General features: G+C 40.8%; 1 protein-coding gene across 1 annotated transcript in view; it reads left to right on the forward strand.

Annotated features, from left to right (window-relative positions):
• Fgf2 (fibroblast growth factor 2) overlaps positions 1-19,318 on the forward strand; it is an 84,975-nt gene extending 65,657 nt beyond the window's left edge. Inside the window, exons 2-3 of the mRNA XM_004667004.2 lie at positions 5,424-5,527; positions 18,826-19,318. Of these exons, the coding sequence (XP_004667061.2) occupies positions 5,424-5,527; positions 18,826-19,011 (290 nt within the window). The 3' untranslated portion in view covers positions 19,012-19,318. The remainder of the gene's footprint in view (positions 1-5,423; positions 5,528-18,825) is intronic.
• The last annotated feature ends 194 nt before the right edge of the window (positions 19,319-19,512 follow it).

Raw genomic sequence — 19,512 nt, forward strand, 5'->3', positions numbered from 1 at the left:
CTACACAAGACCATCATAATAGCAGGAAAACATCATGACATCAAAATAAGAGACTGATTGACAGGAGGAGGGGATATGATAGAGAGTCGAATGTCAAAGGGAAAAATGGGAGGAGGGAGTCACCATGGGATATTGTTTACAGTTATGGAAGTTGTCAATAAAAAATTAAAATTAAAAAGCAAAAAAATAAATTTGGAAACCCTACCTCAAAAAATAAAAAAAAAAAGGCTGGAGGGATGGCTTAGTGGTTAAGTGTTTGCCTGCAAAGCCAAAGGACCCAGGTTTGATTCCCCAGGACCCATGTTAGCCAGATGCACAAGGGGGTGCACATGTCGAGTGCGTTTGCAGTGGTTGGAGGCCATGGCATGTCCATTTTCTCTCTCCCTCTTTCTCTGTCAAATAAATAAATAAAAATAAAATGAAAAATCAAAAAATTTTGACAGCTTCCATACACACACACACACACACACACACCCTGATCATAATTCCCTCCCACCACCCCCTTTTGTAAAGCTGCCACCTTGAATTTGTTTTCTAATTATCACATCTGTCTATTGTCCTTCTATTTCTCCTTGCTTGCCTTTTAGGATTAATAGTGTACCAGTGTTGCTGGGACAAAATATCTGACCAAGGTTCTATTTCCTAAAGTTTCCACAAATGTCCCAAAGAGTGCAGCACTTGGGGATCAAATACATGAGGATATGGAGGACATTTTACATTCAAAACACAAGTGGATTTTCAGTATTCCATTTGCTTTGTGGCCTAGCTGCCAGTGTATTAGGTTGATGGGAGGTTACCTTGCTCTTGACCTCAAGGTCTGGCTTTATCCACTGTATCCAGCTGCAAATTCACTTGAAGCCTCCTGCTTTGCACTGTCCCAAGGATCTTGAAGCCTCCTGCTCTGTCCCCAGGTTTTGGTTTGTGGAAGTTACGTAGTAGGCAAGTACAGAGGGAATGTGCTGAGGGTGGAGCTCATCTCTCACCTTGGATACTCAGGTTCAAATTCCAAAGTTTGTTAAATGTCCTGCTGGCTCCTCCATAGGCTGTTTGTAGAGGTGTCATTTAATCTTCCTGTCAAAGATAAAAGTGGCCATCTTCTACATTTGAGGAAGGGATCATCTGTAAATAGAATTTAGAACACTTAGGTTTGGATTTTCAAAGGAAACCTGTGGTTTTATAGCTGAAGCAACTTCAGTTGCTGTCTCTAGTTATTTTTTAAGCATCTTTAGTTAATGTCCTTTGTTTAGTGTCTTAATGATTGACAGTCTCCTAGCATGGGATACCTGAGAAATCCGTTAAGGCTGGTAGCATTTCCATTGAGAAGCACACTGATCTGGCCACACATTGCTCTTGCAGTCATGCTTGAAACTGGGAATACACATTTCGGAGCAGGTGGCCTGGAGCTGAGGAAGAGCTGGTTGATAAAGAGTAGAAGGGAGGCTATGGCAAGTTTTGCTGCCCTGCCCATGAACTTGTACACAGTGTGAGTGAAAAAGGCATGAATAATTGTATAGTTAGCCTGTACTTCAGAACTGGGCTCATCTATCGCATTTGCTGCTTTTCCTGATAATGTTGTAATAAGACTTCCTGATTTTCGTTGCTTAGCTTTCATATCTTCATTACATTCTCTTTGTGTTAATTGTTTAACATTCAGCAAAAGCGCTTTGCCTAGGAAACTGCAGGCACAACTAATTCTGTGCTCCCTGGAATCCCCAAGTGACAAGTACAAAATGAAGAACTGGGAATAAAATGCCCAACAAAATTATAGGATCTTCCTTTCTCAATGTAAATTTTCAAACACTCATGAAAATAATAAGAATAAAATTGTGCAATTCAGTGTTTTAAACAACTATTAAAATATATCAGTTTTATTTATCCTGCCCTACCCACTTTGCAAAAACTATTTGTTTTTTAAATTTTTTATATATTTATTTGAGAGCGATAGACACAGACAGAAAGACAGATAGAGGAAGACAGAGAGAATGGGCGTGCCGGGGCTTCCAGCCTCTGCAAACGAACTCCAGACGCATGCGCCCCCTTGTGCATCTGGCTAACGTGGGACCTGGGGAACCGAGCCTTGAACTGGGGTCCTTAGGCTTCACAGGCAAGCGCTTAACCGCTAAGCCATCTTTCCGGCCCACAAAAACTATTTTTATTTACAGAGTACTTTAAAGCTAATCATATTATATCTCATTTTATGAATATAGCACTTGCCTTTTTGAAAAGAAATTAATCTATTTAGTGTGACATAATCATATCTAATAAATTTATTATTTCAGAATCTTTCAGAAGTTGCTTTTTTTGTTCTGTTTCTTTAGCTACATATAAGCAGTAAGGAAAGTTAACTTTACCTTACAGGCCATGCGTGGTGGCGCACGCCTTTTATCCCAGCATTCAGGAGGCAGAGGTAAGAGGATCACCATGAGTTCAAAGCCACCCCGAGACTACATAGTGAATTCCGGTTAGCCTGGGCTAGACTGAAACCCTATCTTGGAAAAAAAATTTACCTTAGAGATCATATTTTGCTGGTTTCTAAAATTTTGAGCTTTCATTGCTCTCATTAAAACCACAGATATATCTACAGGCTGTAGGCATTGGGCAACCTATCAATATCAATATCAATTTGGTGGACACTGTACACTTGGTCAGCATTTGGTGGTTTACAGGCTGTGCCAAGCAGAGTTGTGAGAAGTGGCAATGATGAGTTAAGATGGTTTATTTAGGCTGAAATGTCCTCCAAGACTCGTGTATTTGAATATTTGGTCATCACATGGTGGCACTGTTTGAGGAGTCTGTGGGGTATGGCTGGTGGAGGTGGGTCACTGTGGGTGGGCTTTAATACTTGAAGACTGCCCATCCTTCTGGCCCTTTTCTGTCTACTGACCTGTCATGATGTGAGCAGTGCTGTCACTTGCTTTTGCTGCCATTACCTGTTCAGTCGTGCCTTCCTTACCAAGATGGGTTGCACCCTCTGAAGCCCTAAGCCAAAGCACATCTTTCTTCTTTTGAAACCCTGAACTAAAATAAGTCTTTCTTCCTATGAAAGCCTGAGCCAAAAATAAATCTTTCTTCCCTTAAGTTGCACCTGTCAGGTATTTTGTCACAGTGATGAAAAAGTGGCAAATATTCTCGGCTTCACTAGGGATTTCTTAAACTTATTTGACCTCAGGACTTGTTTTTAGCATTTGTTAGCCAAAGTATATTTTAGGAAATGTTCTAGGCAGACAAATGTGTTCTTTTAACAGCTACATAGAAATGTTTCTTAATTAATTAGGTAACTATTTGTGTCATATTGCCATCATAGTCAAATAATATATATTTTTTGTTTTCCTGCAGTTTAGTTACTATTAATATAGTGTGAGAGGTCATACAGTATAAGGGCAGACTATATAGGTCATAAATGTAAGCATGTTGCTTTCTTACAAGATATTTGCAAAAACAAAAATACCTACACATAAAAATTCCTCCATAGGGGCTGGGAGACAGCTCAACAGTTAAGAGCACTTTCCATGCAAGCATGAGGGCCTGACACTCCCTGAGTTTGCCTGAGTTCCATTCCACAGCAGCCACAGAAAACGGTAGCTCTGGGTTGAGTGAGACTCGTTTCCATTTCATGGAAATATGTGGATAGGCAATAAAGTAACAAATACACTGTTCTGCTCTGGCCTCTGAAGGTGTGTGCAGGGGGTGTGCTTCTGACACACATGCACGTACCACCTGCATATCACATACCCAACCACACATACTCTACACACACAAACACACATGTGTAAAAAATTCTCCATTAGGAAAGATAAATACATTGGAATATTGAAAGGGAAGACAGAAATAAGATGTGAGAAAGTCAGGGAAATATAGCCCAAAAGATAGTAGTAACAATTTAGGTTGTTTTCCATTGTGAAAAATTGGGCAAAAATTACTTTTAAAAATGTTCAGGCAGTTGCATGGACAATCCCATCAATGGTTTATATTTCTCTGTCCTCCTAAAATATATACACTTTAGGAGCTGGGTGTGGTGGCGCATCCCTTTAATCCTAGCACTTGGGAGGCAGAGGTAGGAGGATCACTGTGAGTTCCAGGTCACCCTGACACTACATAGTGAATTCCAGGTCAGACTGAGTTAGAGTGAGACTCTACCTTGAAAAACAAAACAAAACAAAACAAAAAAAAAATAGTGAACAAACATGCAGAGCCTAGCTGGCTAGGCATGCTAGTGTATACCTGTAGTCCTAGCACTTTAGAAAGCAGAGATGGGAGCATTATAAATTTGAGGCCAGACTGGTCTACTTAATGAGTGTTGGGTCAGCTTTGGCTACATAGTGAGATTCAGTCCCACACACATACACACTAATGATAAAACTGTAAAAGGTAGAAGAAAGAGGTTGGAGAGATTGCTTAGTGGATAAAGTATTTGACATGCAAGCGTGAGGACCTGGGCTTGGTGCCCTAGCACCCACATAAAAACTGGGCTCAGCAGTGCATACTTGTAACTACAGCTAAGCAGGGGCAGGTGGATCCCCAGAACTCACTGGCCAGGCAGTCCAAAAGAAAAGCAATCTCCCAGTGAAAGACCATGTCTATAAAAACAAGGTGAATAACAACTGAGGAAGATACCTGACATTGATCTCTGACCTCCATCTGTGTATGCCCATGCGCACACACAATAATTTTTAAAAGTTTAAGGAAAGAGTAGGGTAATAACAAGAAAATACAATGTGGCATAATAGATGGGATCATAGGACTGATAAAAAAAAAAGTATCAGAGGCAAATGTGAATTCTGAATATGTTTTATGTTTTAGTTAATAGTGTACTAATGTGAATTTCTTTTGACAAATGTTCTCTGGTTGAGGTATTTTTTTAAGGAGAGACTAGATAAATGGAATACAAAAATTGTCTATACTATCCTTGTAATTCTTGTATAAGTAAAAAATTATATGAAAGCTGGGCATGGTGACACACACCTTTACTCACAGCACTTGGGAGGCAGAGGTAGGAGGATTGCCATGAGTTTGAGGCCACCCTGAGACTACATAGTGAATTCTAGGTCAGCCTGGGCTGAATATATATACACACACACATATATATATATATATATGAAAAAATGTTAAACAAAGAAAAAAACTGTGAACAGTTAGTGAGGCCAAATGAAGTTCAGTAAGTAGTCCAACAAAGGAAATGATTATCCTTTTGGTCTCCTTCTCTGCCCACTGTGTGACACAGGAAGGAAAATGGAGTCCAGGCATGGTAGGAATGGCCCTGTTTCCAGCATCTCTAGTTAAGCTCCACTGACCTCATGGCCCATACTTGTGGCCCACATACTGGCTCAGCACCTTGCTGTAGGGGCTTGTGTCTCTTGTCTGTATTGTGGACCTGCCTCTTTTCTCTCTGGTGCCATAAAGCTAATTTTTCCTTGTACTTACAGTCAAACTCCAACTTCAAGCAGAAGAGAGAGGAGTTGTGTCCATCAAGGGAGTATGTGCCAATCGCTACCTTGCAATGAAGGAAGACGGAAGGTTACTGGCTTCTGTAAGTAATGTTTTTCATGTTTGTTTTCTTCTGCTTGCTTCATTGCTGCTAACTTACTAGAATTGTTATTAATTAAATCTTTTTAAGGCTTACACACCACTCACGTCTTCATGATCACCTATAGAATTGACAGCATTGTCTGAATTTATAGATGCAAAAACTCAAGTTCTGGGTGAGTTAAGGTAGCAGGAAAACAGTGCATGTGAAATGAATCTGGACTGTGCTGCACATCATGCATTTTGGCATTCCCTATGTAGAGGACTTTTAATCTCAGCACAAATGCCACTTAGCAACTATGTTCATGGGAAAATTATTCTGAGTCGGTTCCTCACCTGTCTAAAAGAAATATTGACCCTATCTCATTGGAATTTCCCAGGAATTCAATTGAACATTCTGTTTCGTCTTTTTCACATTTTAATATAGCTACCCAGAAATCTAGAGGTCACTTTTATCAGCATTACCAGGAGTGTCTCTGTTGAATATGTATAGTGCACAGGGAGCAGTGCAGTGAAATAAATGTGTAAAAGTCACAGATTCTAGTCCTTCCTCCTTGGGGGCTGTATGTAAAAGCCTGTGTTTGTGTAGTACTGTGAATTGAACCCAGGGCTTTGCATATAGTAGGCAAATGCTCAACCACTGAGCCACACCCTAGCTCTTCCAGTGGCTATTTAAACTAGCTTTGTCCATAAAAAGGACCTGATAGTATTGAAATGATCTTGATGTTTTCAGCTGTACAAACTGTGTTTCACATTTTTTTTTTCCTGAATGAAAACCTTTAGATTTCTGAAGGCTGTAGATGTATTGGCCACTGCAATTGCAGAATGATCACTGTCTAGCAACGATGTTCTGAGGTTGAAGTCATCATCTTCAGTTAGTCTAAAGTTTGCAGGATATACAACAAGCTGGAAAAAAAATGTTAGTGTCCCATTCAAGAAAAAGCAACACTTACTGAGTACGTTATGCTGGATATATGCTAGACATCACTCCCATAATACTTAGCTCTTAATAATGAAGCTGCTATGCAGGAAAGGCAGAGGTGTAAATAAATATTGGTGGTAACAGGTAGGGGCTTTGTTGGGCTCTAAGGTATATAATAATATAACAGAGGGTCAGAAATATTATGATGTAGGGAAGGAATAATTAATCTGTATAGTATTGGTGGAGATAAGCTGTAAGTAGGGTGCTAGGTGAAGAGAGTTCAAGGGCAAGAGTAGAGTGAAGCTGGGGAAAGTTCTCGAGGCACAAATATAATCGGCTACTTGGCATATTTCTAGAGCTGGAGTGTAAAGTATGAAAGGAAGAACACGGGAGGGAACAAGAGGACTGGTGATATAAATGGACAGCATGCCCCAGGGTCTTGCATGCACTGTAACTACAAGTGAGAAAGAAGCCGAGTTCTTTATTCTTTTTAAATTGTGAGATGTATTGAGTGAACATGATTGGTAGTGTTGAACAGTGGGAGCTTATGAGTGCAGAGTTCACCACTTGTCCAGGGGACCATGACTGGGGATATACTTGGCCTCACAGCCATCAAGGATGAACCGCTTCTCAGCTACCATGTCTTCAAATTCATTTGCATTGAACTTGGTGAAGCCCCACTGCTTTGAGGTGTGGATCTTCTGGTGGCTAGGAAACTTGAACTTGGCCCTGTGCAGGGCCTCAATCACAGAAAGAGAATCTGAGGTCTAAGAGGAAAGCTGATGTGGCTTGCCTCTGGGGGTGACCACTCTGGCAGAGTGATTGAGGAGCCCTGAGTGGTAAAGAGTGATCAGCCATAGCCCATACAGAATCTGAGCAAGTGAGGCTGAGGACCTGGCTGCACATGACTAGGAAGCAGTGGGCCTTGGGTTGGTCAGATTAGGACTGAGGTAGGGAAGTATCTGAGACAGCTCCTGGGTTCTGGTCTAGATGAGAAGTCAGATGAGAATGGGCAAGGAGGAAGAGAATGAGTTTGGAGGAAAAGTAATAAAACTAAAATTTGGGCTATTTGGCTTGAGTTGGCTGAGGGGAATCCAGTGGAGATGTTAACCAGAGAATTATTTGGAGTTGTATGTCTAAAGCTTAGAGGAGACCCAGGGTCCACCACTGGTAACTAATGGAAGGGATGGCCGCCTAGGCAGAGATACTGCTCGAATGTATTGCTTCCTCAGAACTTTCACTTCTGTTTTGCATCTTTTTTATATTTTTATTTATTTATTTATTTGTGAGAGAAAAAGATAGCAACAGAGACAGAGAGAATGGGTGCATCAGGGCCCCCAGCAAACAAACTCCAGATGCAAGTTCTACCTGTGCATCTGGCTTATGTGTGTCCTGGGGACTTGAACCTAGGTCCTTTGGCTTTGCAGGCAAGCACCTTAATTACTAGGCCATCCCTCCAGCCCGACATCTTTTTATTTTAACCAAATGATGTTGCAGTTAGCATTGCCAACCAAGAGCAGCTTGTGAGAAGAAAGGGTTTATTTTGGTTTATATACTCAAGGGGAAGCTCCATGATGTCAGGGGAAAATGATGGCTTGAGCATAAGTTGGACATCACCTCTTGGCCAACATCAGGTGCACAGTAACAGCAGGAGAACACTGGCAATGGGAAGCTGTCTGAATACCCTTAAGCCCACCCCCAAGAATACATTACCTCCTGAAAGCTCCAATTCCCATATTGCCACCAGCTAGGGACCTAGCACTCAGAACACATAAGTTTATGGGGAACTCCTGAACCAAACCACCACAGATTTCAACTTAAGAAGCTGTGTAATAATTTGGGATTCTACCAAAGCAGTATTTAAGTATTTCCCAAATCAAGGAAGCAGCAGATAATTTTGGATGAATGTGATGTTGGAGTAGAGGCAAGCAGAGGGGCTTCAACCCCAGAATGTGACAGATGATGATGCCTTCTGCAGTTAGTTTGGCTGTTTCCAGACATAGTGGGAGAGGAGAAAGAGGAAATGCATGCAGCCTTTGCAAGGACAAGCTAAAATGGACTTTGTTCAGCTTTTGTTAAAACTAGCTGTGAGCCAGGCGTGGTTGCACAGGCCTTTAATTCCAGCACACAGGAGGCAGAGGCAGGATTGCCCATGAGCTCGAGGTCACCCTGAGACTACATAGTGAATTCTAAATCAGCCTGAACTAGAGTGAGACTCTACCTCATAAATCCAAAAAATAAAAAAAAAATTAAAAACCCAGCTGTGGACACACTAGTCTTGTCTTTTAATCTGGTTTGGTGACTGCATGGAGGTTTTATTTACCCTGTAGTCCTGCAGCAATGTGATTAGATCATTGCCTTATAAGATAGTACCTGGAGAGACTGTTCTCTAGTTCGTAGCTTGAACCCTGGGTACATCTGTAGTGATAAAAAGCTTCATGGAGGGCTGGAGAAATGGCTTAGCAGTTAAGACATTTGCCTGCAAAGCCAAAGGACCCAGGTTGAATTTCCCAGAACCCACATAAGCCAGATGATGCACAAAGGAGACACATGCATCTAGAGTTTGTTTTCAGTGGCTGAAGGCTCTGGCATGTCCATTCTCTTTGTATCTATCTGCCTCTTTGCCTCTCTTTCTCCCTCCCCCCCCCCTTTCTCTGAAGTAAAATAAAGAAAATAACAGAATAAAGGCCTCATGGTTGTCAAGAGCCATCAAAATAGAACCTTGGGGGGCTGGAGACATGGCTTCCTGGTTAAGGTGCTTGCCTGTGAAGCCTAAGGACTCCTTAGATCCCACATAAGCCAGACACACAAGGTGATGCATGTTCAAGGTTGCACATTTTCACAAGGTGATACTCATGTCTGGAGTTTGATTGTAGTGGCTGGAGGCCCTGACATGCCAATATTCTCTCTCTCTCTCTCTCTCTCTCTCTCTCTCTCTCTCTCTCTCTCTGTCATAAAAAGGCCAGTCTGTTGGGCTTGCCTCAAAAAAAAAAAAAAAGTTTATCTGTCTTCAGGAACATCTCTGAGTTACATAAAAGTGAAGACAAGTTAAAGGACAGCAGACTTGTGCACTGAGCTGCCCAGGGCTTATTCATAGAAAAGTCTCTATAGGTTAGAACACAAAGAATTCTAACCTCTTGGAAAATAAGCATCAACCTTTCCAAACTGACTTTGCTCCATAGAACCTAAAAGCACTTAAAAATCAGTATGTTTTAAAATTGTTGTTTTGAGGAAGGGTTTTGCTGTAGCCCAGGCTGACTGATCCTTCTACCTGTGCTTCCTGAATGCTGGAATTAAAGGTATGTGCCACTATATCCAGCAAAATTTAGCAGTTTTAAATCTAGATTCCTCCTTAGAAAGAACTATTTGTATCTTATTTAGTCTTACATGCATTTATGCATTTCCATCTCAGGTGTTTGTTAACTTCACGATCAATGGATTACCAAGATGCTGTAGTAAGAGTCAGTTTAGTAACACCAAGAATTTATCACAAACTCTCAAGAGGGACAAAGCCAAGCTAATACACATACATTGATAATTTAGGATTTTTCAGTCTCCTTTGAGGGAGGGCATTAGTCAAGATCAACTGTAGTAATGTCTTCCAGCTCTCATCACAGGGCTCACCCCTGCCAAGTTCACAATTTAGGTGGTTGATTGCCATACCTTTTCTTAAATTGGTCAGAGTGAGTTGTCAGTCTTCCATTGAAGAAGTGAATCTCCTATATTACATCAGGGTTGCTGATGCCATTGCACTCTGTGGTCTATTTCTTCCTGAGCCAAATATATAGACTTGTAGCTGTCAACAGTAGTGACATTTGGTGTAAATCCAGTGTTGGATTGGTAACCATCATTTGGGAATGCAGATAGACCTCATCATTTGACAGGCTTTATGAACTTGCCCTTGCCACTAACATAATCCTTTCCACTCTTCTACCCATGGTAGTCTGGGCATGATAGCCTCTTTGGGTGCCTGTGCATTTTACCCTCATTGCAATCCCTGCAGTGATTTCAAAACAAAGCTTGCTTTCTCTGGGAACAAACAGGACTGCAATGTATACAACATGGAGGCTTTGCAGAGATAGTGACTTCATCTCTACTATTGAGAGGTAATGTGCACTTACAATATCTTTGCATGTTAGTATTCTAGAAGCTTCTGACTATGCACTACTTAATTTTTGCAATTATTTTCAATTGATTTGCAAACATTTTCAAGACTGGGAAATATGACTATTCAAGAAGAAACTATATTTAACTGCCACGGCCTATATTTGGAGGTTGAAATTGATATACAACAGGCTCTAACTCAGTTCCACCCAAGGGCAATTTTGTTGCTATGAGAAACAGAAATCCAGAGCAAATATTAGGATCTATAATTTCTAAGTTCCCACAAAATTATAGATTAAAAAATTGTATATAGTGAAGTTAATTAATGTTCTTAGTTTCAATTGCCAAACAACCTTGAAGACAGAATTGTAAGGAAAAAAAAAATCTAGGGTTGGGGAGATGGTTCAGTGGGTAAAATGTTTGACACGTAAGCTTGATGACCTGAGTTTATATCTCTAGCACCCATGTAAAAGCCAAACATGGTAATGTCTACCTGTAATCCCACTCCTAGGACACAAAGACCAGAGGATCCCTAGGGCTTGCTGACTAGCTAGTCTAGACACATTAATGAACTCTAAGTTAAATGAAAACTCAAAAGGTGAAAAGTAGTTGAGGAAGATACCTGACATCAACCTCCAGCTTCCACATGCATTTCACATACACATGCATCCTCACAAATCATACACACACACACACACACACACACACACACACACACACACACACACACGGACACAAGATCTGACCAGTCTACTCATGCTAGAAAGTGGCATGTTATTTTCTTTCTGATGACATGGATCCTGATGCCCTGGATAGAAGCATCAAAACGTGACTTTGTCCATCACAGCTACAGGAGGAAGAGTGCAGATATCTGAGGGTATATATTTTTACTATAAAACGTTCTGAGCTGGGCGTGGTGGTACACACTTTTAATCCCAGCACTAGGGAGGCAGAGTATGGTGGTTTGATTCAGATGTCCCCTATAAATTTATGTGTTCTGAATGCTAGGTTCCCTGCTGATAGAGATTTGGGAAGCAATGCCTCCTGGAGGCAATGTATTGTTGGGGATGGGCTTATGAATATTAAACCCTTGCCAGTGTCTGGCACACTCTCCTGTTCCTGTTGTCCACCTGATGTTGGCCAGGAGGTGATGTCCATCCTCTGTTTATGTCATCATTTTCCCTGCCATCATGGATCTTCCCCTTGAGCCTGTAAGCCAAAATAACCCTTTTCCCCACAAGCTACTCTTGGTCAGGTGATTTCTGCCAGCAGCGTGCACCTGACTACAACACAGAGGTAGGTGAATCACTGTGAGTTTGAGGCCACCCTATGACTACATAGTGAATTCCAGATCAGCATGGACTAGAGTGAGACTACCTCAAAAACAAAACAAAACAAAATCACCCAAATATTTTTGGAAAGGTCTTGACTATGACATGAATTCTATAATGTAGAAAAAAGGGAAAATAGATATTTGAGGTCTCAGTTATTCAGATTGAAAATTTTCACTGATGAATTTTTTCAGAAACAGAGTGATTGAAGAGGAATGTGTATCTTTTATTATTATTTATAGATTTACTTACTTTTTCTATTTTTATTGAAATGTTCATTGTATGAACATATTGCATATTGGTCATATTCCCATTGGGTTATACTGATATGTTCTGAAAGATGAAATACTGGATTAAATGGAAAGGTTCCTGCCAAGTACGAATCACCACTTCTTTTAGAAACCAATCACAATTCTACACAACCATTTATTTTACAAAATTAAGACCACATTGACTTAACTTTTTACCATTTGTGTTTTTTCATTTTGTCTTGAGATACTCATCATGGATACTTACATCATGTCTGTTTTTAATTCTCAGAAGTGGTGTAAGCAAAAGCATTTCATATTCTTATTGAGCAAACTCCTCCATAAGCCAAAACTGCAGAAATCACAGTACTGTAAATGAATAAACAACCAGAGAACAGAACATGGGGAAATGGCCTAAGGTTCAAACTTCAAAATTAGCAGAGGGCCAGAGCTAGTGCCTAAGGAGAGGGGTACTAGTACTGTGTGGGAGAGGAGGAGGTGTGCTGAGGAGCTGTGGGAGAGAAGGGGTGTGAAGAGTGTGTGGAGAGGGGGAGAGGCACTGGGGAACGGGTGGAGAGGGGGAGGGATACTAGGCAGTGTGTAGGAAAGGAGAAGTGCTGAGGAGTTGTGGGAGAGGGTGAGGAGTAGTGGGGAGAGCATGTGTAGGAGTATTCTCTTGCGTTCCTACTAATTTCTTACTGTGTGCAAAGACTGAGATTGGGAGAGATCTTAAAGATTATCCAATATTCGCATTTTACAGAAGAAATAAGGCCCAAAGATGTTAAAGAATTTTATTAACCCCACCTTAGCTAGTGATCAAGACAAAACTGGAATCTAGTTTTCCAGGCCTCTGGATACCCTCACTGATTTCAAATAAGGATATCTGAACTCAGGGGAAGGGCTGTCTTCAGTCTCCTCCAATAGTCAGTACGGTTAAACCACATTCTCTATTTCAACTCAGCTGGGTTTTTATGCTCCCATTTCTTTATCTCATCCAGATTTTGCAATACCATTATATTTTTATTGTAAGCTATCAAAAATATATTTTTTTAAACTTTGTATAACCTCTTCATTTATTTATTTATTTATTTGAGAGCGACAGACATAGAGAGAAAGACAGATGGAGGGATAGAGAGAAAATGGGCGCACCAGGGCTTCCAGCCACTGCAAACAAACTCCAGATGCGTGCGCCCCCTTGTGCATCTGGCTAACGTGGGACCTGGGGAACCGAGCCTTGAACCGGGGTCCTTGGGCTTCACAGGCAAGCGCTTAACCGCTAAGCCATCTCTCCAGCCCTCAAAAAATATTTTATTTGCTCACTGATTTAACAAATATATTGATCATTTATTATATAGCAGGCATAAATACAGCAATAGAAATAAATGGAAATTTTCACCTGATATTTATACTGTGGTAAAGTGACATGTGCATATAAATAACTTATATTTGAGAATAAATACCTCAAAATAAATGAGGTACTTTTACCTTCATAATATAGCTACAGATATATTGTGCCCAGCTACTGGAAAATGTCTTGTTTCCTAGTAGCACTTGTAGTTCTAGGACCAGATACTTTTGAATTTTTATTTATTCTTAATTGACATGCAATCTTACATATTCAGTATATACAGTATAATTGCTTGGTATACTTATACAGTGTATAATAGTACTTCAGGGTAAATTTTTTAAAGTTTTAGTTTTAGAATAGATTTAATTATACAGAAAAGTTGTAAGGCTACTATGTATCCTATACCCAGGTTCTCTTATCAGGGTGGTGCACTGCCATAGTCCTATTGGCTGAAGTCTACACTTGGTTTGGGGAGATGGGTCAGTGCTTGTTAAAGGCACTTTCTCTGCAGGCCTGCTGACCAGTTTGGATCCCAGAAACTCACATAAATCTGGATATGGTAGAAGACAATGAGAGGCAGAGCTGGGAGAATCAGGAAGCTGGCTGACCTGCAGTGGCAAAGAGACCAAAAAATCAAATTAAGTCATCTTCCCAAAAAATTAATGAAGTACATACTCCATACATATCAATTTAGTTCTTCCCTAATGATCCCGTCCAGGATCCAGCTTTGGTAATCACAGCTGGATGTGATCCTCTAGATGGTGACAATTTATGAGACTTAATTTGTTTTTCATTACTTTGGCAGTTTGAAGAGTACTAGTCTGATGTTTAGAATGTCCTGAAGTTTGGGTTTTCCTGATGTTTTCATCATGGCTAGATAGGGGTTATGGGAATTTGGGAGGAGGGCCACAGAGGTAAAGACTTCTTCACTTGACTGAATGTCTTCACTTGTACACTCAGTCTATGCTTGTGTTACCATAGGACCCTTCACTTCACACTTCAGTGATGGAGCAGTGGGGGTTTACTGCTGCTCCCCAAGGGAGGATCATCTAAATAAGTCACTTGAAAATTTTTTTAAACAGAAAATCTATTCCCCTCCATTTACTTTGATGTGTGTGTGTGTGTGTGTGTGTGTGTGTGTGTGTGTGTGTGTTGCATAACAGTGGGTGTCTTCTGTTATTACCACTTTATTTACTGGGACAGGGTCTTTCACTGAACCCAGAGCTCACTGATTGGGCTAGTCTAGTTAGCTCACTTGCCCTGGTGATCCCCTGCTTCCACCTCCCATTTATGTGTTTGGGGTCTGAATTGATCCTCAGGCTTGCATGACAAGTGTTACCCAGTGAGCCATCTTTCCAGTACCAGGTTTCAGTTGGGATACGGAAGATAATTTTAAAATTTTAAAAATCTGGGGAGAATTGAAAATTCCATTTATGTTGTGTTCACTGTTAGATGTATGATTTGGTTTTTTGAGGTAGGGTTTCACTCTAGTCCAGGCTGACCTGAAATTTACTGTGTAGTCTCATGGTGGCCTTGAACTCACGACCATTCTTTTACTTCTTCCTCCCAAGTGCTATTAAAGACATGCGCCACCACACCCAACTAGATGTCTAATTATTTTGGGAACTAAATGTTGTTCCCATTAAACATTTAGAAAAATAGTTTTGTTGTCAAGTACAAAACAGTTACTCAGTAAATTTCCATGACTGTCTAGTCAGCACAGAGCCAAGCTTTCCTTCCTTCAGAGTGTAAGCAACCTCTGTGAGAAAGAGAAACACTTTAGGTTATGTGGTGTATTCACTTACTCCCTGGTGTCATTTTTTTTTCCTCTGAAATATTAAGAACTGGCTTTAAAAGGCACACATGACTGGCATGGTACACATCCCAGAAGCCAAGCATTGTAGGGTATGCCAACTAGCAAGGTGTGCTACCCAAGAAAGTAATAGAATCCAAAAAATGGGCTAATGACAGATGAGTTTACGTCCGGGGAATGGACCTATGATGAATGCTTACATCATCTTTATAATTATTGTGGCCTTATTTCCCTTCCACCCTTACTCATTTTCTTAGACCTCAGGTAGGGAAAGAGGACGCTCCTTAATTGCCTTTACTGAAAATAAGTGTATACAAATTTCAGTTCACACAAGAAGTAATATTCGTTTATTTTCTGTTGTTATCATGAAAAAGCAGGTACTTTGTAAGAAGAGAGGTTTACAGTTCTAGAGGCTGAAGTCCAAGATCCGTGGCCCACCCATTTGACCTTTGGTGGCAGTCCCATTGGCTGTGTCACAGCATGGCAAATGGCCTCATATTAGAAGGGAATGTGTAAGAGAGAAATAAGAACAAGGAAGGGTCATTCTTGCATTTGCTAAAACCTAACTGGGGTCCTAGGAGAACTATGTAACTCTTTTCCAAATTATCTCCTGCTTTCCCACTCCCTTAATTTTTCTAACACCTCTTCATTGCCCTACAGGGAATCCCTGAGAATGTTCTTAAACCATAGCAAAGCAAGAGAAGGTATTGGGTTTGTGATATTTACATTACCCTAGGTGTACAAGTTTCATTTTAATCACATGTAGTTGTGTTGGCAGACATGACTGCATATCACAGTGGGTCCTGAGCAATGCACACTTCTCTTAGCTCCATTGTGGGCTTCCTCTGAAACCCTAGCTCAACAATACACATTTCACACCAGCCAGTTTAATTTTAAAATATTCAAGTAGCATCTGCTAAGTAAATCAACTAGTAGATTCTCTTCTCTAGAAGCAGATTTCAGGTTTCAGATTGTAACCCACCCCACCCCACCCCAGATGGCAGAAACACATTACTTGTGGCCTAACTCCTATATTTTCACCTGTGTTGTCATGCCAGTCTGCCCTTGTTTTGCTTATTGATTTATGTTTTTCTCAACATTTGGGACAGTTTGCCATATCAGGAACAACAACCAAAAAAAACCTAGGGAAAAGTTTTAAGTATTCAAAAAAATATTTTATTTATTTGAGAGAAGGGGGAAAGAGAGAGAGAGAAAGGGAGGCAGATAGAATGAGTATGCCAGGGCTGCTAGACACTGCAAATAAACTTGACACATGTGCCACTTTGTGCATTTGGCTTACGTGGGTACTGGGAAATCAAACTTGGCTCCTTAGGCTTCACAGGCAAGTACCTTAACTGTTAAGCCATCTCTCCAACCCCCAAGTACTATTTTTTTTAAAAAAATATCTTTTTGAATTTATTTATCGGAGAGCGATAGAGAAAGAAGCAGAAAGAGAGAGAATGGGCGTGCCAGGGCCTCCAGCCACTGCAAATGAACTCCAGACGCAAGAGCCCTCTTGTGCATCTGGCTAACATGGGTCCTGGGGAATTGAGCCTCGAACTGGGGTCCTCAGGCTTCACAGGCAAGCACTTAACTGCTAAGCCATCTCTTCAGCCCTCTTTCCTTTTTTTAAAAAAAGTGTGTGTGTGTGTGTGTGTGTGTGTGTGTGTGTGTGTATGTGTGCATGCTAGTTCTCTGGCTGCACAAATGCCAGACACTTGTGCCATTTTTTGCATCTGGCTTTACAATGGGTAGCTTGGGAATTGAACTGAGGCCAGGAGGCTGTGTAAGCAAGTGTCTTTAGTCCTTGAGCAATCTTTCCAGCCCCATTTCCTCCTTATTTTTTTCCTTGCATATGTGTGATGTGCTTGTATATTGGTGTGTTAGTACATATGCATTTGAGGCCAGAGCTTGACATTGGATATCCTCTTCAATCACAATCCACTTTAATTTTTAGAGACAGGGTCTCAACACTAAACTAAGAGTGCACCAGCTTGGATAGACTAGCCAGAAAGCCCTACAGATTTTTGTGTTTCTGCTTCTCTAGCACTGGGACTGCACATGCATACCTCAGCTCCAGGCTGTTTTTTCCTTTTGGTTTTCCAAGGTAGGATCTCACTCTAGGCCAGGCTGACCTGGAATTCACTATGTAGTCTCACTCTGGCCTTGAATTCATGGTGACCCTCCTATCCTACCTTTGCCTCCCAAATACTGGGATTAAATGTGTATGCCACCATGCCAAGCTCCAGGCATTTTATTTAAAAATTTTTTTTTTTGTTTTTGTTTTTTGAGATAGTCTCTCTCTCTAGCCCAGGATGACCTGGAATTCACTATGTAGTCTTGGGGTGGCTATTAAGGACCTACAGTCATGTCCTCATTTGTGTGTGGTAAGCACTTCATCCACTGAGCCATTTCCCCAGGCTGATCTTCCTTTTTGTGGGATCATTAATGTGGGTTGCCCTCTTAGCACTGCTTCACTGGAACCCTGTGAAAAATATGTAAGTACTAGTACCTAGCTGTTAACTCCCTCATGAGTGGGAGGGGTATGCACCAACTCAGTACACTTACAAAAAGCCATGCTTTGGGTTTCCTTTTGTATAACACTTGTGTTAAGGTGCCTCTTGTGGGGGCCCTTGAATACTTAGATTGTACTGTTCTGCAGAACTATGCCATGCTTTGGCTTATTGAGTGATATAGTTACCTTCTCATTACTGGGATAAAGCACCTGACTAGAAGCAGCTTATAGGATTTTTGTCTTATAGTCTAGAGGGGACATTCCATGATGTTAGGGGATAGGATGGCACGAAGAGGCTGTTGGAAACAGCAGCAAGAAAATGGGCATAGACTGGAGAGGTGACTCAGTGGTTAAGGGGCTTGCATGTAAAGCCTAAGGACCTGAGTTCAATTTCCCAGTACTCTTGTAAAGCTAGATGCACAGAGTGGCACATGGACCTGGAGTTTGTTTGTAGTGGCTAAAGGCCCTGGCATGCCTATTCTCTCTCTCTCTCAAATAAATAAATAATTTTTTTTTAAGTGAGGGAACGGAGAGATGATTTAGCAGTTAAGTGCTTCCCTGTGAAGACTAAGGACCCCAGTTAGAGGCTTGATTCCCCAGGATGCAAGTTAGCCAGATGCACAAGGGGGGCCATGCATCTGGAGCACATTTGCAGTAGCTGGAGGCCCTGGTGCGCCCATTCCTCTCTCTCTATCTGCCTTTCTCTCTGTATTGTTCTCAACTAAATAAGTAAAAACAAACAAAAAATTTAAAAAAAGAGAGTGAGCTGAACTAATACTGGTAAACTAGGGCTAATATCCCTTTGGTACACCTCCTCCAGCAAGGCCACCTTCTACCATCGGGGGACCAAGCATTCAGAACACGAATTTATGGGGGACATCTAATTCAAACATTGAGTCTTATTCATATGATTATCTTGCTGAACCAAGGCCACTGTGGCTAATTAAATAAAATAGACATTTTAGAGTCATAAATATTTAATATGAAAAATATAATAGTAATTTTTTTCTTTATTTTTCAGAAATATGTTACAGAAGAGTGTTTCTTTTTTGAACGATTAGAATCTAATAACTACAACACTTACCGGTCAAGAAAATACTCCAGTTGGTATGTGGCACTGAAACGAACGGGGCAGTATAAACTTGGATCCAAAACAGGCCCTGGACAGAAAGCTATACTGTTTCTTCCAATGTCTGCTAAGAGCTGATTTTAATAGCAGCATCTAATCTCATTTCATAAGAAAGAAGAAGCGTTATTTTCAAAATTTGCTAATGAGAAAAAATATGTAATAGTAAGATACTTAACCATTACCTCAGTAAAGACAAAAATATTTAGAGAAGTATACGACTTCCCTCTTTTACATAGCTTCTGTTCTTACCCAGTGAGGATGACTCATAGCTAGTCTTTTTCATTTATTTGCTTCATTTAAAATATGTACATTTAAGCAGGGCATGGTGGCACATGCCTTTAATCCAAGCACTTGGGTTGCAGAGGTAGAAGAATCACCATGAGTTCAAGGCCACTCTGAGACTACATACTGAATTCCAGGTCAGCCTCAGCTAGAGTGAGACCCTACCTCGAAACCCCCCCCCAAAAAAAAATTATCATGGAAATCACTTAGAAATTTTTAAAATTTTATTTGTAATTTATTTTAGTGAGAGAAAGAGGCAGATAGAGAAAGAGGGAGGGAGAATGGGTGTGTCAGGGC

Source organism: Jaculus jaculus, chromosome 12 (genome assembly GCF_020740685.1).
Source record: "Jaculus jaculus isolate mJacJac1 chromosome 12, mJacJac1.mat.Y.cur, whole genome shotgun sequence".
NCBI classification, from domain to species: domain Eukaryota; kingdom Metazoa; phylum Chordata; class Mammalia; order Rodentia; family Dipodidae; genus Jaculus; species Jaculus jaculus.